The sequence below is a fragment of the Gymnogyps californianus genome, chromosome 3, assembly GCF_018139145.2.
Source record: "Gymnogyps californianus isolate 813 chromosome 3, ASM1813914v2, whole genome shotgun sequence".
NCBI classification, from domain to species: Eukaryota; Metazoa; Chordata; class Aves; order Accipitriformes; family Cathartidae; genus Gymnogyps; species Gymnogyps californianus.
The window spans coordinates 65,599,045-65,622,763 of NC_059473.1; the positions used below are offsets into that span (position 1 = coordinate 65,599,045).

Sequence of the window (23,719 nt, forward strand, 5' to 3'; positions counted from 1 at the left end):
CGGTTGTACCTGCAGCCCTCTTCTGCAGTCTTGGGATTACCTTTAACACCTGTTATTAATTAATTCTTCTGCAGAGAACTCTGGAACCAGAGTATGTCACATTCAACTTTTTTCTGCATGTATTTTGACTTTTTCTGTCATATCTTTTGCAATTCCTCTGCTGCATCACTAAACACTGAGTTCACTAAAAACTGCACTTTGGGGTCACATTCAGAAAAAAGTTTGGACAGAAAAAAATGATGAGAGGGAATGTTTTGAAGACGATGAACTGTTGGGATTTTTCACTTTATTATGATAGTAATAATTTCAAATTTGACATAAATGGAAAAAAAGGAGACAATAGAAGGATAGCAAGATCAATAAACTGAAAGAAAAACATTTTATTTGGGGTTAAGACAATCCTAGACTGAAACAAATATACGAGTTATTTATTTCAAACAAAACAGGTAAAATGTTTGAAATTATTAATTCTTTTTATTAACTTCCTGAACTAAATTATCCTTTTTTTACTCCTTCTCTTATCCACAATTTCCTCAGGTTTAATCCTTCAGCTGACTAATTTGGACAAAGACACTACAGATGGGGACAACACCAGTGAGTTCTTCCCTCTCCATCTTCACTTCCACTTTTAACACGGTTTAAGCTGCCACAGCTAACTTACAGAGGTACTGCTTCTAAAACTGCTCATATAGGTGTGTCCTATATGAACGCTTGAATGGACAGAACACAGACCAGTGTAACCAAGAGCAGAAAAACATAAAAGCAAAAGTTACATAAAACTGCGATGCATCAGGTGGAACAATTTCTTGTGAGTGCTGTGGACAAGAATTTTCCATAGTTACAAAACTGAAGGCCAAATGCTGCTACTTGTGTAAGAAATATGAAGAAAAAAGACATACCATGCCCTATGGAGACCCCCTGTCTGCACGGAGCTAGAGTGCGCTACACCTAGCAGAATTTTAAGCTGGACGGGGTGTTCACTCTACAAACATTTCTGCCACTCTGCAGTAATGATAAAACACTCATATATGATACACCGACTTCTTCAGAGATGATCACAGCTCACTGCTACAAGGGAGAGCAAAAGGCTGCACTACAGGCTATACGGCTGTAATACACGTGACGGAAGATGTGAGGTTTAGGTTCGCTAGCTCAATGTAGGTCATCTTAGTAAGTCCATAGACTTCTCATACTATTATATTCTATTTAGGCATCCCATACTGACTCTTTTGGAAGCTGTGAGGAAAAATTTCACAGCAAAGGGGCACTGATGATGGCCCTCTTAGAAAGTTCGTAATCCTTTGAAACTGTCTTGTTCTATTTTAAGGAACTCAGACTCAGAGGTTACTTAGTGGAATGTAGATCTTAGAGGTTATGTGCAGCAGTTTCAATAAAAAAAGATATTGACTATGCATGTCTTCACTGCAGATCGAACCATATCAGACAGCACACTTATCCTTCTATTTTTTTTGTGTGTTTTCCTGTAGATTACTAGGCTGCATAGTACATTCAACAAAAGTTCATTTTGAGACTATATCCAGCAATTTTGTCTGAAGAAGGAAGGGTAAAGAGAAGGAACATCTTGAGTATGATTGGCATTTTTTATTTTATGATAGCATTCTTACTTTCGAAGTTGATACACGTTAAAAAGCTCTTCTTGTTCCAAAGTATAAAGACCTACATTGTCACTATTTGAGCCTTCTCTTAACCATGAACTGATCTCTTTTCCCATGACCAGATGAGAAGAGAGGGGAAAAAATGCAAAGCGATTCCAACAAGTAATGTGTGCAGGAAGGGTGAGTTGAGATTGTTTTGTTACATGTTGTTCCCCTTAGAGGTGGTGATAATCACTTCAGAAGCATCACGATAGCAAGCTAGCTAGACAGGGTAAGTATTTTGACAAGGACGTGATTTTACTTGGAATTTGAATGAAAAAATACTTGGATGAGAATGATAATTTATTGCATATAAAATACAGGAAGAATGAAAACTAATGAAAATGTCAGAGCATCAAAGACACAAAACCTATTGTTAATATCAAGAGCTATCCAAAAGCCTCTGACAATCTTAATATAAATGATCACTTATTAAAATGTGGAAATAGGAAAAGGAGAAACAAATCTCTTTGAAGTTTTACGGCAAGTCTCCAGCTAAGCACAGTGTTTCATAGAACTATGCCCAATTTATACCTTTTTGCACTGGGATTTTTGATAGTGTGGAAATGTCACCTTAAGTTGCTGTTGAAGCAAAACTGAAAAAAAAAAAAAATCCTGCTCTTGTAGGAATTTTTAAATCCCTGTAGTAATAGCTGCTACTCGTGTCCTGACATAAAACAGAATGATATGGAAACTGATGCTGACTTTAGCTCTTTCTTGTATTAAAAATTCAGTCTAAACAATTGCCTCAGCCTTATTCTAAGTCTCTCTGCTGGGCGTCAGCAGCCTTTGGCACAGAATGCCTCAAAAACATTAAGAGGGAGGGGAGGGGAGCTGGGCAGCAGGCAACTTCTTAACTGAAGAAACTCAAAGTAGGGAAGACAAAGGATGGAGGTCATATTGGAGGGCTTGTAAAAAATTAATTGCAGAGCAGAGAAGAAGAAGACAAGCTCTGAGAGATGTACCATCAGAGTCCCTTAAGGAGCTGGTATGAGCTTGCCCTGACTGAGCAGCAGACAGGAGTGGAGGATCTGAGCACCGGGAAAACTTTCACTGAGAACTGAGAAGCTTGTTTTAAAACACCGTATCCTGTCTAGGATGAAAAATCCAGGACTTTCCTGAGTGATATTTGTCTCTGTAATGTCCACATTAAAACAGATCATTTCACTGCATCAAAGAAATATCACAAAATCATCCAGGAGTGAAGGCTGCTGTACCCACCTCTTCTGCCAGCTTATACTGTGGGATAGAAATGAGGATTGCTATGGGGGAAGCAAGGAAAATCCAGAGGTACCAGATGTACCTCCTTCTGGAGTGAAAGACATGGTTTTGGGGAGACTGAGGCTCAGGAGCAGGCAAGGGAGGCCTCCATGAGGTGAGGGCCACTGACGCCCCAAAATGAGCTGGCTTTAGCTGCATCTTCTTGTAGGAACACCCGAAGAAAGAAAATTCACAGCAAACTCTGATATAAATCTTCAGAGATTCAACAGCAGCTGAGCACATGTGCATTTAAACTTCTTAGAAAATGGCAATTTTTGCCAAATACATAACAGTCTCTCTATGCCCCTAAGGTATATCAGTCACCTACAGGGACTCTCTCCATCTGGTTTATATAACAACTCACGCTTTCCACTCAGGCAGTAGACATGTACTTAGAAAAAGATTTCAGTGCACTGCAGTACAGCTCCCATTCTACAAAAACAGATATTTTACTGTAAGTATTCCTGATTTAAAAGTTTATGGAAATACAACTAAGAGAGATTTGCTATTATGTTTTGTTGCTGCTGGGAAGGATGGGAAAGGTGGGAATAATTTCCAGCTATTATACCAGTTACTTCAAGAACAAAAATACCTATAGAAAAATGTCACGTATTTAACTGTAGTTGTCTTCAGTTATCTGATTTATTAAAAAGACTACTGGAATAATCCATTATAATCCATTAATTTTGTATATTTCTTACAGTTCAAATTAAAAATTAAATAACTTAAAACTTAAATAGCAATTTCATAACTAAAAAGCAGGGGCAATCTTTAGGGCATATAACAATATTTCTGTCTGCCTTGCTGAATATTTATGTCATCAACACAATGGATATCCTTATATATCTCTATAGCCAGAACACTATAAAATGAGCAACTTGCCCTGGGGGGTTTTCCTTTGCAATCAGATATAAACTTGTTTCAGAATAATCACTTCACAGCTTCTACTTAACAAAAAGAATCATAACTAAAGTGGAACTTCATTTCCAGGGAAATTCACAAGAACCAGTGTAACATTATACTAGAGTCAGCTTTCAAATCCCTTAAGGAGCTTTGGCTTGCAACGCCTGTTACTCAGCACTGGTTTTCCTTCTAAGGCAGACCTCTTTATTGACTGCTTGCCCACACACCTCTGGATTTGCTGCATTTTCTGCACTATTCACGGTATTGGCTGAAAGAAAACCAAAATATGATATAAAAAATGATGCCACAAAAATTGAATACACTGATCTGGATCTGCTTTATTTCAATAGAGATATAAAACAGATTAAATCAGGCTCATTTTTTCACTTGAAATACGGAAACTGTCCAATGGCTTTAATAAAAGTATTTGATTAAAAGTCATCTCTCCTTCTAACCTGCCTTTTTATTACCTTTTTTTCAGGTTAGTCATTTGGCACCTCTGCTGGAAGGTGAATCCTTTTCCAGGCTTGTGGCAAAGCCGGGGGAGGCAGTGGGACCTGGGCAGGCTGGCATGGGCTCACCCCAGGGCGCCAGTGCTGAGGAGGGGATGCTCCTCACCTTGTGCTACGAGGCGAATGGCTCCTGCTACAGGACCTTACACCCCTTCGGGGTCCAGCTGGCCATTTATCTGGTCTGTGCCTTGGGCACACTGATCACGGTGCTGGGGAACCTGCTTGTCGTCGTTGTCATCTCCCATTTCAAAGCCCTGCACACCCCCACCAACCTCCTGCTCCTCTCCCTCGCCCTTGCCGACTTCCTCCTGGGGCTGACTGTGCTGCCCTTCAGCACCATCCGGTCCGTAGAGAGCTGCTGGTATTTCGGAGATGACTTCTGTAGGCTGCATACCTTTCTGGACACACTCTTTTGCTTGACCTCCATATTTCATCTGTGTTTCATTTCCATTGATCGGCACTGTGCCATCTGTGACCCTTTGCTCTACCCCACCAAGTTCACCGTAAGAGTGGCCTGCATTTACATTGGGGTGGGGTGGACAGTGCCTATTGCTTATACTTCTGTCTTCCTCTACGTTAAAGCGATTACAGAAGGACTGGGCCATTTTTTGCGAGACATGCCCTGTGTTGGTAGCTGTCAGCTGCTGTTCAACAAGATCTGGGGGTGGCTGAACTTCCCAGTAGTCTTCTTCCCTTGCCTCATAATGATAGTTTTATATGTAAAAATATTTACTGTGGCTAACAAGCAAGCCAGGCTGATAAACAACATGAGTAGGAGTATCGGGTCTCAGCTACACGTAGGAGCATCCAAGAGTGAAAGGAAAGCAGCAAAGAGTCTTGGGGTGGCTGTAGGAGTCTACCTCCTGTGCTGGTTGCCCTTTACTATTGACACTATGGTAGACAGTCTTCTGAATTTCATTACCCCCCCAGTTCTGTTTGACGTCCTAATTTGGTTTGCTTACTTCAGTTCTGCCTGCAATCCCTTGATCTATGTTTTTTCCTACCGTCGGTTCAGGAAAGCTGTGAAACTAGTCTTAACTCGTGGGATCTTTTGTTCTAGGACATCTACAATAGACTTCTACCAGGAATGACCAGAGCCTTCACGTGCACTGTAGAAAATATTGTAGGCTATATCATAGCATTTCTCATTAATATTCTTCAACATCCACTTAGCTAGTATTTCTCTTCTTATTTTCTAATTTTTTTAAACAGCTGGCTTGGGCAGATCCCCAGTTTAAATAGACATGCCATTCTGTGACTAACCTTCCACAGCATTTGTCCCAGCCCACGTTATTAAAGTCTTGCGTTTGTTAAGTGATGCCGACAAGCATTTGAAAATTGGCTGTAATCAGCTCCAAAGATGACCCTGTCCATACTATTCCTCGGTATCCTGAAATAGATGCCGCCTGTTTCTGAAGAGACTTTCTTCACAGGCAATTGTCTAATTTTTACACAAAGCAGGTGGTGCTGATTTACAAAGTTACATAGGGTGTATGTCAGTTTTTAAATACAAAAAGGCATAAGAACGCAACTATAGGTGAGATCAAATGTCTACCGAAGCTAGAGGCCAACAGTAGAGGAGAGAGCAAAGTTATACCGGTATTTTTTACATTATTTTTCTAGCCCACAGGGACATGCCCCTGAGCCAAAGGCTACATATGGGAGATACGATCCTGAATTCCTCAGTAGTGTCCATTGAAACCCGTGGAATCTTTGCCTGTTTGATCCGTGTGTGCAAGGAGGCTGCTCCATACCTTTGAACACCCTTTTTGCCTTGCTCTGTATCTTTTCTACTCCTACTGCATGAAGGGAGTTAGAAGAAGGGGGAAGAGGGAGGACAGGAACTGCACTGGGTACTCCAACCCCAGATATCAATAGGTGGTATGATGTTTTATGTTTCGTTCTTTTATTTTCTTTTCCCTGACAATCCTGAGATTCCACATGCTCTTTTGTTTGCTTGTTTCCAAAGAAATAAGTAGGTCTGCTTACAGACATAACATATGCTTACATACTTGGGCTGAGCAAAAAATGTCAGTGTAGGTTCTCAGTTTTCTGTGGCTATGTTTATGTGCTTTCACGAGGCCAATTTTAAACCTGTAGATGCTGGTGAGTTGAGATATCTGTTCAGCAGCAAGTTGCATGATAAAATTTTGTACTATTCATAAGGGAGCTATTTTCTACCTCACTATTATGAAAATTTTATCAGGAAAAAATTAAATTGTAGTAAGCAGTAGTAACTCTTCTATACAAAATTAACAAGCAGCCAAATACCAACTAATAATTTTGTCTTCTTTTTCTGTTAGTGGCATGTAAAACTATTATTAGATTTGAAGGCTGTTCAAATTTTTAGTACATTCTAAAAAAAGTCCTTCTGTCCTATCGTCAGCTGCATATTTTGTGAGTGACAAACACTAAAAGAACAAACAGCTACAGAAAGCCTGTAACTAACAGCAAGAGACCAGCAGATGCCCCACAGCCTACTGAAAAGAGTGGTCAATTTTTCAGTACATGCAGCAGGCAATTGAATCAGGCCTTACATGTGTAAGAACAAAAGAAAGGAATTGCACAGCAGGAAATCAGTGCAATACAGTGATTGTTGTAGCAGCTGCATATTTTCATGTATGCAATAAACTAAATGGTAAAACTCTTTTCCCTCTTTTTTATCTTATCATTATGTTTTTTGCATGGCAAGAACAGCTTCCTCTACTAGTACAAATGAGCTACAGCTTTGGAATGTTGTAATCTGTTCTGACATCTGTTTATCTCAAACCCTTTTTGGTTTTGTCCATAATCTTAAGACCTCGGTCAGAAAAAATATTGGTATTCAAAATATTGAAAGCTAAAGCATATGTCTGGAGGAAGGAAAAGAGAAAGAGGGCTTATGTGTTATTTTCAGGGATGTCCTGAAGAGAGAGCGACCATAAAATGCTGATGTTTTTAAACTGAGACGTTTATGAAGCCTTATGCCTGGAGCTGGAGTATCATTCAATCTCATTTCATTCTCCCAGTGTCCGATATCCCCCCAGTTTGCTACATTAATCTTCATTGTTTCTTAGGACAGAAGCCAAGGCTGCTTCTACTGTTCCTCTGTCTACTCATGCTGTAGTAGAAGGTAAAAACCTGACCCCTACTGCATACAGCTGTAGATTTTCTATAATAAGGGTACCAAACCCAAGCAACCAGGCTAAAGAGTGAAAGGCAGAAGCGGATTCTTAGAAAAATTCAGGTGCCAAATTACCATAGAAATATATAGGAAAGCTGTGGTATATCTTGAAAGACCTAGACTGTGGGATGAGTTTTGAGATTAAGACTCTTAAATTCAATGTGTATGGGTAGGTGTTTGTAATTATGGTAAATGTCTAAGCACTGATTATAGCTACAGCCAGAATGGCTGTTTAAGCTCAGGCTGTAGTCAGTGGGTATTCAGAGGATATGAATCATTTGCCTAGTGCCACCTAAGGTGCCTTAGAGAACCTGAGATGTCTACACACGGCTAGCATCCAGCACCAATGCAGCAGCAGCTGAGAGCCAGGTAGGACACATCTGGGCATCTAAAATGGCACTAGATACCCATCTGTGGGGCACTGAGCTTAAGCAAGGCATTTAACAGAAGTTTAGACATGTAGCTATGTAGAAATCTGCAAGTCTCAGAGTCACGTACTAGGAGCATCTTAACGACATCTTTCATCGACACCTTCTGCTCTGAATTCACTGCAGCCAAAGCAATAGAGAAAGGGAACTTCCACTGAGTTTCCAGTTGTTTTTTGAGATAGTTTCTACCAGTCCTCAACAGATTACAGAGGGTATATACCATGAATGCATTCAATTGGCCACTTCTTTTTTTTTTGAGTCCCATTGCATAATCTGTCTTCATAATTTTCTTTTCTTCTATGGAAGCAGATGAGCCTTATTCCCTCAATGGGTTACCACTGTCTATGCCACCGTATAAGGACTACACCATAACATCGTGTGATTGTTGCTAGGTCTCCTTTTTGGCTAAACAGCAGGCTGGAACGATGGAGAGAGGGAAAAGCAGAACCCAGGGTACTGAAGTGTACAGACAGTGGCAGAGCAAAGAAGTAAGAAGGAAAAGCTGCTAAAACCCTGGGAGTAGCCAGGATCGCCTTCCCGGTTTTCTGACACTGCATTTCACAACTATCATTAAATGATCTATCATCTTTATAACTCCCCCTCTGTCCCCTTGCCTTTGATGTCTGTTTGGTTTACCTAGCTGAATTCTGTCAGGATCCCTTTGTGTGTTATTTTTTCCTTCTCCATGGTTTCAAAAAGCAATGAAGGTAATTATGAATTGTAAAATGAGGAGGAGGAGGAAGAGGAGGAGGAGAAGGAGGAGAAGCCGTAAAGTGATGAAGACTGATTGCTCAAGAATGACTTCATTTTCCAAATGAAAATATATTGGATTCTATCAGAGCTAGTTGCTGACCTCAAAGTCCATAGATTTTCTTATTTTTAATATCTCTCCTTCTGTAGATTTTTATTTCTGTATCTGAACAAAATATTGCCATTTAATTTTATGCCCTTTATAACTCTTTATCGTTTCAAAACAGTCTGGCTGAAGTTAGAAAGATTATGTATTTGCAGGTACTACTTAATTAAAGACTGGGCTTTGAAATAATAATGTCAGCTCATTTCAGTGCAGATGAAAGTATAATATGGTCTTTGAAAATTAAACAGAAAGGCAGAGAAAGATCTGAAAATAAGTTGCTAGTAAACTTTTTCTTTTTTTTTTTTAGGAAATATTATCAATATTGGGAACAGAATTTTTCTCTGTTTTTTTAAAACATATGCTACTACGTTAATTACTGCTGCTGGAGAGCAAGTACCAGCCTAAGTAACATACAAATGGTCAATACAGGTTTTTTTAAACAAGAGGTTTTACAGGCCATTCTGCAATATAATTAACCCATAAGCTTGTTCAGGCTGGAAACAGTCATCCATCATAATTTTGTACAGCATCGGGTGTAACAGGAACCTAATCTCATTTCAGGTTCTGGAGCAGATATTTTAATTAAATTAGCAAACGGAGATGATGATGACAATAACAAGAATTCTTCCTGATGGTGGAATGCATCAGTAACAACCGCCTGGGTAGCTCTGCCAGGCGGATTGCCATCAGTACCAAATACTGGCAGCATTGCTCTTCCTATCTAAAGTTAGAGGCGTGCAAGTGAAATGCGATAGCAGAGAATGAAATTTGCCCATAAGGTAAATTACACACCACTTAGACACCGCTCACGCCTTGGAAAGAGGACACTCATCAGGAATATGAGGCCAGGGTTGGGCTGCTTCCCCTTCATTTCATCATGCATCGTGCAGCCATGGGGAACCGCGCGGAAATGAGTGCCTCACTCCTGCGTCACCAGCGGCCCCGACGTTTGTGCCACCCACCCTGTTGGGCCTGCATGCCTGCCAGTTAGGTGCCAGGGCAGGAGCAGGAGGTGGGAGGCAGAAATACAGAGTCAGGACTGGGCTAGGAGGAAGGTGTGCTCTTTCAAAATCACACTATGCTGGTGTGGTTTAACTTCGAACTCTTTCAAACATCAGATACCATACTGAGTGTGGATCCTCAAACAGCATGTGTTTGAAGTGACATCCCTTTTAGTTCAGTTTTACACACAGTAACAGAAATGTAATTGGCAAATACTCTGATCTTCAGTCAGTGAATATCCAGAGCATCCTCCATGGTACGCTGTGCCTATGCATAGCAGGGTCTCAACATTTTCCCCTTTCTTTCCCCAGAGCTCTCCCCATTTCATTTAATCAATTGAAATCTGATCACGCTCCAAAAGCAACAGGAAAGGTAAGTGAATACATGATTCTGAACTCAGTCCCCTGGTAACGCTGATGTGGGAGCTCTAGAAAGAAGCCAATGAAATGAGTTTAGAGACAAAATTATGTAGCAGCACTCCATTTCAGCATCTCTGACGATAACACTTAGAGACGGCTTCTTTACAACTCCTGTCCATGCACCATTGCTAGCACAGGAAAGCATGCAGAAACTGAAGGAATCCTCCTGTTTTATCTGAAAGGGTGAAACAGAGCACATTCTCCCAGTCAATGGCTTTTCTATAGGAGTTAACAAAAATCTTCTGAGGTCATACCGTGCTCTTAGCAGTATCTGATCAATAAATAGGACTTTCTGGCTGGTCTATTAACTGTATCTTCATAATTATTTTATATGATTATATTAAAGAGGCTATTCAAGTATTTTCATAGTATGGACAACATTTTAATGAAAAGTTGGTTTTATAATCCAGCTGTTCCTCCCAGACTGTCATGTCTTTGCTGCAACTGGTTACTTTAAAGAATCATATCACAAAGATTTTTAGTTATTTAACAATAAAAGGTGGATGCTGATGATAAGTGAGCTAACAGCAGGTAAGCACCAGCATTTTGTTCATAAAACACCCAGCATCACTAGGAAAGCATTTGGATACCTCTTTTCCATAACATGAGAATGAACATTGATCAGTGATGACTGTGTATTACCTCCAAGCCTCAAAAAAAAGTACCCAACCGGTGATCTGCAGATAAAGTATTCTCACTGATGAAGGGTCACTTCTTTTAATGGGAAGTACATATTTGAAATCAGATAGCAAAAGATGTATTGTTTTCTCGAGAAAAACTGACAGTGAGCTCAGCTGAAGCTTTATAAAGCAAGAATGACTGGGCTCAATCAACAGAGTTTATATGACAAACAGTTGGAGATAAAAATCAAGGCGAGGCCTTAATTCAGAAAGGATGTGCATTATACTCTCATTAGTGCACTGTCTAGTGGGATCATCCTGCATCAGCTTCACTGTGTCAACAGCATGGGAGCAAACACCTGTGCATGTAGCAGCGCTAAAATAATTGCTAATCAAAATAGCCTATTAAAACTAGAATGAAGATGTGTACAGCATTCCTGCAGCAAATAGGCATATCAGAATGTTTTTTCCTTAGTAACTTTAATTTTTGAAAGTGAGAAAAGGACATTTCCAAGCGTCAATTAACATAAGACCTATATGGAGGCATACAAGTCTCAGAGGCTATGTTGTCTCTCCTTTCAGCATGCTTTGAGACACATCAAGAACCACCTATGTAAAGGGTAGTCTTGTCTGTTTCAGGCCTTTAACTTCACTCTATTGTGTTGGCCATTTATTGGACTTTTCTATTAGTGTTATTTCATTAGGATGTTGTTAAGGTTTCCACTGCTCTAGTTATTTCTAAATCTTAGTGATGACTGAGATCTATGACGTAGCAGAAATAAACTTGCACTTCCCAACTTCTGCAGCTCTTCCCTAGGCAAGGCTGGGCTTTGCGGAGGAGACGGCATTCCCAGCAATCAGGTGCTGTGCGCTGTTTGCTCTGCGGTATTTAATGCACACGGGGGTATCCTGCAGATGAAGCAGCCCAGCCCTGGGGCTCTGGGGAGCATCTGGTCCTGTAATTTTCCCTTTGAAGAACTGGGGAGGAAGCAGAAGTGTCCCAGCTGCTGTGCAGGTGTCCTCAAGGCTCACCTGTCACCTCAGGTAGCCAGGTCAGGAGGAGACCGGGTTTCCCCATATCTCTGCTCCCATCGCTCCTCGGTGCCGTGGCTGCTGCTGCCCTTGCAGCCACGCGTGGCCTGCTCCTCCTGCGTACCGAACCCAGTACTGGCAGCCATATGAACGCACCCTTCATTTTTCATTGTTCCTGGCATCGCTTGCCCCCTCTCTCAGCTAAATATTGTAAATCTCTTCATTTAAAGGCACCTTTAAATATATCTATAATTTCCCACTCACTTTCTTCTAAGTGTCCGTTCCCATTTAGAGACGTAACCAAAACCGAAGGCAGTGCTTCAAAGCAGGATATTAATGTAGTAACATCGTATTTTTCACTGTAATATTGTTTCCTTACTCATGTTTTCCCCTTAATTCCTGATGCAACAGCATCTTTTCCTTAAATTACACTCTCCCCTCGCCATTTTTTCCACTCGCACAGGGCTGCGGCTCCCAAAGCGGGGCTTCCCCGTTCCCCCCCGGGAGCCCGCGGGGCCTGTCAGCAGCACGCCGCCGCCCGCAGGCCCGAGCGCAGCCGCCCCTTCAGGGGCCCGGCCGCCGCCCGGCCTCGCCCCGCTCGCTCAGCCCGCCGGACGGGGCAGCGGCGCGGCCCCGCCTCCCCACGCCTCCGCCGTCACGGCGGGACGGGGCGGGAAGGGGACGGGGCATGTCCGCTCCTCCCCGCCCTGCCGCCGCCGCCGCCGCCGCCCGCCGGGAGCAGGTTCGCTGGGGCCGGGTAAGAGCAGTGGGAGCTCTGCTGGGGCGCCGGGGGTGTTCGCCGCCCGCCCGGAGGAAGGGGTGGTCAGGGCGGTGTTCGGCCAGCCGGGAAGGGGCTGCCAGGTGGGGGGAGCCTGTCAGGGCGGCGGGAAGGCCCGCAGCGCGCCGTGGGCCCTCGCTGGGGTCGGAGCCGTGTCCCCCCGCCCCGGCCCGGCGCTGACGCCTGGCCTGGGGTGAGCGGGGCTGCTGTGGGCGGGAGGGGGGTTGACCGTGCCGAGGGGCGGGCAGGGCCGGGGCCGCGGGGGGGTGCGGTTTTGGAGTGCGGTCGGTTGTGACACCACTCCCCCCCCCTTTCCCTCCTCGTGACATCCCCCTGATGTCACGGCTTTGGGCTTGACGCTGGCCGTGATGCTCCAAGGAGAGACTCGGGGCCTACAGCTGGTGTTTTACAGCAGCTTAGGTCGAGTTGTAGGGTAGGATGGTCACCTTTGCTGTATTGAAACACGCTCCGTGCTATTCCAGATCCGAGGCGAGCAAAGCATGTCAGCAGGAGGAAGGGAGATTATAAAAATCACCTATGTAAATAGCGAGCCCGAGCCTGGCACGTCAGGCCCCTGGCCCGACGTTTTCACAGCTTTCCTGGTGAACCACTTGCTGCTGCATCAGAAATGGGCACTTCTTGAAACTGTAGAAGGAAGTGGAAGGTTTCACTCCACTTTGCATAAAATGCAAGGCACTGCATCTTAATTGAAGCTCAGTGATAAAATCCCAGGATACTTACTGCCAGAAGCGATGTGCTCATGTTGTGACCCCCTCCACTGATCAACAAGCTGTGCAAAGGCAGAGAGCCCTGCCAGCAGGGCGAGTGGAGCCCTCCTGACCGATCGTCATCCAGGCGTGTGCTTTGCCGCCAGTGCAGCCCTTCTGCTTGGAGCTTGAGGTTTTGTGCAAGTGCTATTAATAGAAAAGAAGGAAAAGAGGAGGAAAAAAAGTTAAAATATGTTAAAATTAGAAGAAAGTGATGCTAAATGTTGGCATTATTATAAACTGTATTTGTGTTCCCTTGATGAAGACATCTCTTGTAGTCTTATGTCAGAATATTAAGTAGCGCTCTTCTTGGTGGCTTACATGGAAGTGAAACTTTTGGGGGGGAGGGAGAAAAAAAGAGACCATGAGCTATATGTAGTCATTAGCATCCTGGTAGGCCTCAGAGAGACTCAGCATCCAGCACCATCAGATTTTGTGCAAAGATAACTTCTCCCTCGGTGTACTCGATCTGAGCGTTTGGTTTGAAGTGAGCAAGCTGCCATTAGGGAGATTTGGGTGAGAACATGTAGTGCGCTAGATGTCCTGTGGTTCTGGTCCATCTTCATTTTCCCATGAGACGTTTGTCTACCAGCAGCACAAGAAACTTGGCACTTCAAAATAGTCATCTCAGGTCTGTTTGCAGCTCTCCCGTTCCTCCCCTCCCCAATAGTTCCAGTACCCAGTGTTCATTTTCCTATTCCTCCTTCATCATCAGGCCTCTAAATGCTTTGTGCGCTCCTAGGAAACATAATTCCCTTACTTAAGGCATTTCCCCAAGAACTAATATGTTGTGTTAGGCTTGTGAAAGCCATGTGCTTCCTTCACCTAGTTCATTATAAATATCAGTGCGAATGAATCGGACAATGATAAGCATATTCTTTTTTTAGCCATATATGCTGAGCGTTGGTGCTGCATTAGGCCTAATAGTATTTCAGGCTTCTGTAAGTTAGTTTTCCACACTGGGCAGTTCTAAATGCCACTGCTTTAAATTACATGTTTGTTGGACTGAATGGTTTCTAGGGAAAATGACAAACACTGACCAGTGGCACAATCTAATTTTTTTTTCTTTCCAAAAAAAATAATACTTCTAGCTGTTACACTATGTACGCTTGGTTTTGATATGTTTCAGCATGACTAATGTGGCAAGGCTGAGGGAACTGGGCAGAGAGGAATAGAAAATTACCTGTTGACATCTGTTATGTTAGTGTTGCTGCATTACAGTAAAGAAAGTTTCAAATGAACTTTGCTTGCTTTTCCCTACCCTATATGGATTTAAGTTTGACTTCTACCTGAAACTAGATGATAAAAGAAAATCTGGAAACTTTTTTTTTTTTTTTAAAGAAGGCAAGAAGGATTTAATTTTACTGGTATTTTGTTTACATGTTTATTGTGCTCCATAGTTGGTTTTGTATTATGGAAGCCCCCAGCCTGCCTTTGTGGACCAGGATTCCAGCACTTTAGGAGTTGCAAAAGCACAAAGTGGAAAATATGATCTCTCTCACTAAATACTTTAGCCTAAGTATAAGGGGAAAAAATAGATAAATCCAGAAAAAACTTAACCTCCCTCATCGCCACTAGAGAAAACAGTGACAGATTTAATGCTCACCTGTATATTACTAAGTCATTTGCTATGAGTCGGTTATGAGAATCCCTCAGGTGCTGTAGCAGAGAGTACTTATCTTGCAGCGTACAGTCTGCCCTTTATTCCAAGAGCTTTTTTTTCTCTTTTTCTTAAGATTAATTTAACCTGCTGCAAAGTTACTGCTAAAGTCAGCAGCAGATGCTGTCCAAAGACTGTAATGTGTTTTGGGTTGCCTTAGGTAGGTGCCAGAGTCACTCCGTAGATGCACCTTGTCTCATCTCAGTATTTGGGTGGTAAAACCTACTGAGGTGAAATAGATAGAGCAAGGTTATATTGTAGAAATCTTACTAATCATGGCTGTTACCGTGATACAAATTTTTTGTAGCTAACATTGTGACTGGCTGCAATTTTTTTTTTTTTTTGCCAAAGTCGTTCAGCAGTTCATCATTTTTGCTTGTGTTTTCACCCTGCTTGAAGGATTTTGCACTTTTGTGGCAGTAGTTTACAAAGGAAATCACATTTAGGAGTTGTTTGGGAGCAGCTTTGTTTCTGTGACCTTTATTTAGAGGAAAAAAAAAAATCACATACAAGAAAGCCCCATGACTTGTCTCTGGATATTTAAAGGTATAAAATCCTAATTCAGATCAGATTTAAATTTTCAAGCATTTCCATGGAATGCAGCATGTATTTTTGCTTTCTGAAAGTTAAGGATCCATGTAAACATTTCTAGGTCCTGATGCTAAAACACGGTTTAAACAGTAAAATTATTGCTTAAGGGTTCTTATCCTAATGTATATGGGCTAGGTTTATAGGAGAAGGAAAACTCTTAGAATATCTAAATGAGAAAGTACAAAATAGATTAGGTGCTTATTAACTGTAGCTGACTGGAGCCTGCAAAATATTTAGGTGACTGCTGCTGATATCTAGCGTGCTGCGCTTGTCACATCACATTGTTTTCAAGAGTGGCACTGGGGAGCTGCTCGGTTGTGGAGTTACCACTTTCTTGACTCTGCATTCGGCAGTGATCTGACTGGAAATAGCCAAGGGAAAAGTGGATTTTTTTCATGCCTGACAAACACCTTTCTGGAAAACAAGTTGATACTAAGGTTCGTTTTTTGTTTGGGTATGGAGTGATAGTGTGATGCAGGAACCAGTTAGTGCAGAAATTAGGAAAAATATATAGCAATCCTTTGAATTCTTTAAACATCATGTATGTACAGAGAGGTCTTGCTTCAGTGAGTGTTGATGAAGTGTTCTGATTCTTTATTTCATTTGTGCCAGTAAACTCAGTTCTTTGGACTTTCTTCAGTAGCTTGACAAGCTGAGTTGTCATTAGGTATACTCCCATTCAAAGACAGACGCTGAGCGGAAGGTAAAAGGTACAATCGAAAGCTCCCACCCAGCTGAAACTTTTAGAGGAACTGAAGACTACCACAGATGCAGCTCTGTTCCAGTTTGAATGCAAAGTGTACTTCTCTCAACTGCAGCAGGTTATTAACTTCCCTGTTTTAAAAGTTATGCAGGCAGTAATACCAAAATATGTCACAACAGAGTAGTTAAATGCTGTGGAAGTGAAAAGGGGTAATTTCTAAGGAAATTCAGAGTCTTGATGAATGCTCCTATCACCTTGGTATGGAAGGAAGTGCTTGGTGCACGCATCTGTTGTTTCCTGGTGGTTGAAACCCTGACCTTGTCAAAGCCATTAGCAAAACTCCCGTTGACTTCCCAAGGGCTCAGCTATCCGTGTTTTCAGAGGAGTTTGAGTAACTCAGTGCTAACAAGCGAAGGGTGTGTGAGTGGAAGTAGGGTGTTTGTTCAGTTCAGACGCCTGTGTTGCTGTGAGAACTAGAATGAGGAAGAAGTTCACACTTCCCGTTTAAAAAATAATAATAAACAAATACAAAATTTTCCTTCTCTTTGGGCTGTTCAGTTTGATTTTTGTTGACTTGGGGAGTTTGTGGTGAAGATTGGAAAGTGATGACAGCTGATGGCTGACCCCTTACCTCTCTTTCCGTCTGTTCCCCAGACCAGTGGCTTACCCTGTCACCAACCTGTACTATTAACATGCTTGGGAATAGCATTACTGGTGGAAGAATTTTTATGGAGTAAACCAGCTGTGAATTTACACTGCTATCCTGCAAATTTACTATAAATCTCAATTGAAATACGTGTGTTGATACAAAGAATTGTATCAACAATTAGAGCGATCTACATGTGCAGACGAAAAGCTAAACTATATCCTGTGGACTTCGCAATCTATCATCTGAACATCCTCTCATTATGTGTTACGTTTGGCTGCCCAACTATGTGGCTAGAAAGTTGAAAAGCTCAAAGTCTTATGTATTGTACAATCTGTACATTTGTCAGTGTAGTGCAGTGTAACTTGTTTAAAGATGCTTACGGTTAGCTGTAGAAATTTTCAAGACAAAAAAAGAAAGTCAATCACTGCTTTTTGCAAAACTTGAACGAAGTATTCTGTATATATCTCTTGATTGTAATGCTGTTGCTGAGAACAGTGTTACAGGCAGCTGTCTGGTGAATACAAATATGAAGGGAGAAAAAACAGTCGTGAAGGACTATTGCAGTTAGTTCTGTAGCCTTTCTACACAAGGTAATTTGGTCTTTTACTGTCTCTTCTCCTGAGCAGCTGCATTTTAATGTTCAACTTTTAACATTAAATATAATATTTAACTAAAAAGTATTTTTAGCCAGTGCTAGCGTTGTAGTTAGCATGCTGCTAATGTGTCTAGAAATAGTCATAACTTCTAAAAGAAACAAACAATGTCAACAGTTCTGCGAAATCGTCTTTTTCAAACTAACTTCTGGCTTCTTTGGATTTTAAGCCTACAATTGTATTTTCCGCTAAACTGATAGAATTTCCTTACTTGGTCAATACACCAAGGCATAGAGCCATTTATTCACTCTAAATTTTGCATGGGTTTGGTCTTACAATACAAATTCAATGCAATATTGCCTAGAGTTTCTAAAAAGATCAAGGGTTGTTATGCCAGCCTCGGACCAGATAAGTGGGATTTAGGCTGGCTGACTGACTTCAGACTTTAGTCTGTGACTCAAAATAACTTGAATCTGCATGTGGCACAGACAAAGACAGGAAACAATACTGCAGAAAGCTAGTATGACTCGCGGGCAATTATGCAGCAAGTACGTAGAAGAGTGGAAGTACACTCCCTGTCACCTCATCTGCAATCAGGTTGTTCATTGCTAGGTGATACTTCATGGCCTGAAGACTCCAAGCAGGGTTTGGGACCTTGGTGCAGCAGCTATTTCAAAATCATGCAGGGTTTGTCTTCATGGTAGCAGCAGCTTGTTTGTCTGGCATAGGTAAGGTAACCTGCAGGGTGGCAGGGATGAGCCTGGCCTCTGTAGTTATATCCCTGGTGAAGTTCTGGTGGGATGTTTCGTGGGTCTGACCAGTGCAATGTCTTGGCAGCTCTGCTAGAGATCATTTCATATCATAGAGATATGAAAACAGTCATGTTATAAAACAACCAGGGTGTTGCTGTGCTGTATTAATACAGGCATTTCTGAAGGTGAAAGAAAATAATATTTGGCAAGAAGGACTGTTAACTTTTTTTTTTTTTTTAAAAGAGTGCATAAGGACTTGAGTTTGCAAACTGTAGCACAGCTGGTACCACACTTGACAAACCAGTTGACCTTTTCATTTCCTTCTTTTCTGTTTAAACATTTAAATTTGCTTTCTCCCTCTCCCTGAAACTGAGTTTTAGCAGTGTGTGTTAACCAGAAGCTGACAGGCTAGGAGAAGAGGACATTGCTTGGAAGGCACATGGTTTGGGTTGAACAGTGGAAGTGCGGGGAACTGGTGAGGTTAAAATGTTGAACCTGTGAAGGTGATGTGCAGGAGATTGGAAAGGATGAAGTGAAGACTAAGCACAGCCTGGATGAAGTTGTGGGATTGTGTTGGATGCAGGTATGCTTGATTAGTCTGTGTTCTCACTGCAGAACAGATAAATGGCCAGTTTTGATTTGCACATGTATCCTAAGATATGTCTTGTTCATTTAGAGTACCTTTGAGCTTCTGCTGAAGTTTGGTCTGTATGGATGGAAGGCAGGCTAAGACATCTCTAGTAGTTATATGCTGCATGATTGTATATGTGTGCTTTTAGGGCCTGTGTATTTGTGAGTATTTGTGTTGTCAGATTTGGACCTTTTTAGATAAGATATGATAGTCCTGGGTGCAAAAAACACCCCTAAAAATGCATTTGTATACCCAAGTGGTTGAAAAATGAGTTCATATTGAGAAACACAGCAGCTGAAACAGGATAAAGTGGCAATTCATAGAATTCAGATGAAACTGGCTTACAGCTAAAACTGCAGTTGATACAAATGATTGGTGTTTAGAGGGAATTGGGTACTGCCTCCATTCTGATATCTTGTGTGATATCTGCTGTTTTTTTCCCAGTGGTTTATATACGCTAGGTGGTATTGGTGGGATGGCTGATACATGGTATGGAAATAACCATATAACTGGTTTGGGACATAATTCATCAGAGGATTTGGCATTGACAGATTAAACGTACAGCTTTTTTCTGGAATGGTAAATGAAAATGCTTACTTTTTCTTTGCTTACAGTGGGGAAAATATGTAAGAAGTTTGACAAAAGATGTAGTTTCTGTAACGTAGCTGCTGTAGAGTAATTGCAGACCTTAAGCCGTGTGTATTACTAAGAATCTTAATAGTAAGCGTTACTGTAGGAAATACAAGGATGTCATATTCTTATTTAATACTTTTTAAAGAAAGCATTCCCTTAAATTCCATCTTCAAAGTACTGTGTTTTCGGAGAGGGTAAACATTAGTATATGGAATTTTCTTTAATCTTTTCCTGTGTATTCTTCTTTAAGATGATGAAGACTGTTGTAAACCAATGACCAAGACATAACTCTGTTTTCGGGGGGGGGTTAGGTTTCCTTAACAGGTGGAGACCGTCTGACTTGTTCCCATCGTGGATGATCTTGACAGCAAGTCTACTCAGCCATGTCGTACGGTTCGGGTTTTGGGGATCCTAATCAACTAGCCCAACGCATAACTTCTAACATCCAGAAGATCACGCAATGCTGTAAGTTGCATTTATGCATGTTTTATATAAAACTTTAATAATGGTGGTGCCCCCCATTTGAGGTTAGTTTCTCAGATTTATTCATGGGAATTCACTCTTTGACTTCGCCTGCTCATTTGACGGGTTTGTGGCACCCTGCACAGCAGATCCAGTCCTTCGTATGTATGGTTAAGTGTGATCTGTCCGAGGGAAGTATAGTATCACTCTGTATTCACCAAACGAATAAATAATTAGTACGATGGCTGCTGGTAATAAGCCAGTTTTGTCCTGGCCAGTTATGTGGCACCTTAAGATGGTAGGTTGAGATGTTTGCTGAGCAAGGATTGCATCAAATATTTGCTGGAGCTTGAGTTGTTTAGCAGGGACAGAAGCTGTGGCCTTGCAGCTTGCCCTTGGAAGTATATATTAGATATGTAAATAACATTGTGCAAGTTTTAACATACTTGTGCTTACATTCATTCCATCTAATTTTTTTAGCCCCCTAACTGGGGTGTTCAGGTTAGAGGTAAGTTAGGCTGCTGGGGTTTTCCGTCCTTTTCCCTTTCCCTCCATTTTCCATTATATTTTTAGTGTGTGTGTATGTGTGTATAAAGCAAATACAACTTGATCTCACAAATTATGCAAAGTATACTGTTCATTAGAAGGGAGCTAGCCATGAACAGCATATGGCTAGGTTTTGGCATGCATGTTTTTAATGTTGTGCAGGACATAGAAATGGGTATTTTTTTAATTAAAACTTCAAATGAATTCTGATCAGTTAAGTATGTCAGTTTTAATAAAAACTTTGATCTTTGCTTTGCAAGACAAGTTTTAGGAATTGGTATCTGTAGCACAGATTAGTGGCACAGATTGAGCTTTTGCCTGTTTTTTCAGCTACATTTTGTATTTTCTTCCAGAAAGAATTTCTTTAAATCTCAACAGACAGGAATAAAAATTGCAATTTTGCTTTACTGAAAAGCTTCTGTACATCAGGGTTGTATTTCCTCAACCTAAAATTAACAAACTGGCTCTGTAAAAGCCCTTATGCTTTATTTCCTAAAATCTGCTCAGTGAATTCACTCAGTCTCGTGGCTTCAGAGACACCTGCCAACCTGTGACAGACACTGAGGCTCCAAGATGTAAAAAAGAAGTCTTGCTTGTCAGGTGAAAAGGTAAAGTGAAATCAGTGGCTGAAACTGGAGCATTGTGAAGACAGTTGCTAAACATAATTAACCATCTTGTGCTGGACTCAGCAAGTCCTTAGTCTCATCCTGCCTCTTCCATCTCCTCTCTTGCTTCTGCTGTGTCTCCCCTCCCCTTGTGACAAACAAGGCGTACTAAAAGCCAGCTGCCCAGGCTTAGATAGAAGGAGGCGTGCCACAGGGGTTACCTGCAATCCTGCTCTCCTTTCCTTTTTGAAATTTAGATGGCTAATGTCCAAGCAATAGAGAGGTGCTTCTGCCCTTCCAAGACCCAAGTCCAAATCTCTCTTAGCCCCACTGCTGCATGGCTTCAGAAACAGGAGCTTTGCCTTCAAAAACTCCGGCCAAGCACTTTTCTAGGACTGGTAGGTACACCGCTAGATTCCATCCCTCCTCACTCTTCTGTAGATCTGACTGAACTGTAACCACTCAGTTACTCTTGCAGTCCATTTTCCTCTGGTAGATTTTATGAGGATCTGGATCCTATGGGCATGGTGAATGTGTTTCCTGGACTGAGCTCTCTAAGGGCTTATGTACACTTGGAGTGTGTAGATATTCTGGTTTTCAGAGTGAGATAATGGAGTAAGAGAGTTTTGTTTCAGATTACCGAAGCATTTCAGGAGGTCCCTCAAAACTAATTCACACTTCTGCTAACATGCAAGCAAACTGTGAATACTACTACAGAATATAGATGAGATACAGATTAGCTGAAAGGAAGCTGGCTCTTCCAGCTAGAAGCTGGCCCTTTAACTTGTGGGAGAAATACAGAAGAACTTCCTGAATTAGACAACACTGTGCTGCCGAGATTTCATAATACTCCAGAGTTTTATAGGAAGCAGCGTTGGTCAGAACAACAATCTTTACTGTAACATTTCTTCAAGGTTGAATTATTACACACACCCCGTCCAAGTAATAAATTTGATCTGGTTCTTGATTAACTCTTTTTAATATGCCATACATATACAAGATAAAATATGTGTATTAAATACCTCGCATTTCATAATGCATCCACGTGATGCTGCTGTTGTATTAATACTTGTGATCCTTACCTCCCTTCTTTGTTAGTTCATGTAGCCCACTGTTGCTGATTGACAAGCAAAGCTCATCTCTGTGCTGGTTTAGCACACCACTTCAGTAATTAAATCAGTGGCAAGATAGTATTCTTTTTGGTTTGGGTTGTTCTGTGGTAATGGAGAGGACCTATATTTGTATGGGGTAACAGCTGGGTAAGCTTAGCACCCTTTTAACTTTAAAGAACAGATTTTATTGATCTGTTGATCCAATCATGCAGTTGATTGTTATGTTGAAGGTGCATTAAGAGTTGTACATTACTTCTGCCTTGCCTGAACCGCTGGTGAACTACTACAGTAAATGCTATCTGTAGCGGGCTGTTTGAGTTTCTTTGGAGGAGAGGGCGTTGGTGGGTCATTTTTAGGACCTTGAAGATACAATTGAGGTAGCTAATGGGAAGCAGCATACACTGCTGTCTGCACTCTGAGCTCTCTTGGAAACTTAAGCCAGGACGGCACCTATATGTGTTTGGGATCCCAAACCCCAGAGCGTTCTGTGAAAAGAAGGTTCTTTCAGCTGTTCTTTAAACAAGGATCCGTGCTCTGTTCTGCATTTCCAGCATTTCTGCAGAAAGAAGTGATTATAACACCACTTAGCAACATCTAGGGAATGGAGTCTACTTTCCTCAGCCTGAAACTCATGTTTTGCTTGTCAGCGACATCTCCGAGCTGGGATTTAGGGAACTAGCCGGCGGAGTATTTCTCCATGCCTTTTGTTAAAACTGTTCCATGGCAAAACTTAAGGCTCTTCTTGACATCTGATGTAGAGTGGCGAGCCTCAGGCAGGAGAGGGAGAGTTAGGCTCTCGGACCCACTCCTATCATTTTTAGAGAATCCATGTGACTCTGAGCAGTGCTGTAAAACCTGGGGAGCCTGAATCACATGTGCTTGAATGAGCTGCAGTGTTGTGTGCTGAACCTCGGTGAGGTCAGCAATGCCTGCAAGCTGTCTCTCACTGGTTTGGTTTCAGGTCTGTGTTAACTGTGAGGAGAAGTAGATCTGCAAACAGCTAGGGAAAATTCAGATTTAAATAATAAAACCAGAGAAGTATATAATGAGCTTTGGCACCTCTTAGGCTTAGGCAGCTGCTAAATTTCTGTGTTACTAGAACACAACTTACGATTAAGATTTGAAAGTCTGTCTGTCTGGAATCTGGTCCAAAGTAACTGTAATTCTCATTCCAGGCCTATCTTTTATCTGATCATAAAATGTAGATGACACACATCTGTTGGACTTTTGAAATAGGAATTTAAAGGTGGTTGAGGTTTGTCTCTAACTTTCTGAATATGAAGAACAGGAATATGGAGAACAGAATATAAGGAATGATGCAGGGTGTAGAGCTCCAACCTGTCTGGGCTTTGCAGATGGAGAACCTATTATCAAGGTATTTTAATCA

At 41.7% G+C, this 23,719-nt stretch overlaps 2 protein-coding genes across 2 annotated transcripts in view; both read left to right on the plus strand.

Annotated features, from left to right (window-relative positions):
- Positions 1-4,389: 4,389 nt before the first annotated feature.
- LOC127014521 (trace amine-associated receptor 5-like) lies at positions 4,390-5,421 on the plus strand. Its single transcript, XM_050893950.1, has one exon. It carries the CDS (start codon positions 4,390-4,392, stop codon positions 5,419-5,421), a length of 1,032 nt encoding a protein of 343 aa, XP_050749907.1.
- Positions 5,422-12,575: 7,154 nt separating this feature from the next.
- Positions 12,576-23,719, plus strand: part of STX7 (syntaxin 7) — a 34,410-nt gene continuing 23,266 nt past the window's right edge. The window contains exons 1-2 of the mRNA XM_050893634.1: positions 12,576-12,607; positions 19,919-20,072. Coding sequence (XP_050749591.1) covers positions 19,991-20,072 — 82 coding nt within the window. The 5' untranslated portion in view covers positions 12,576-12,607; positions 19,919-19,990. The remainder of the gene's footprint in view (positions 12,608-19,918; positions 20,073-23,719) is intronic.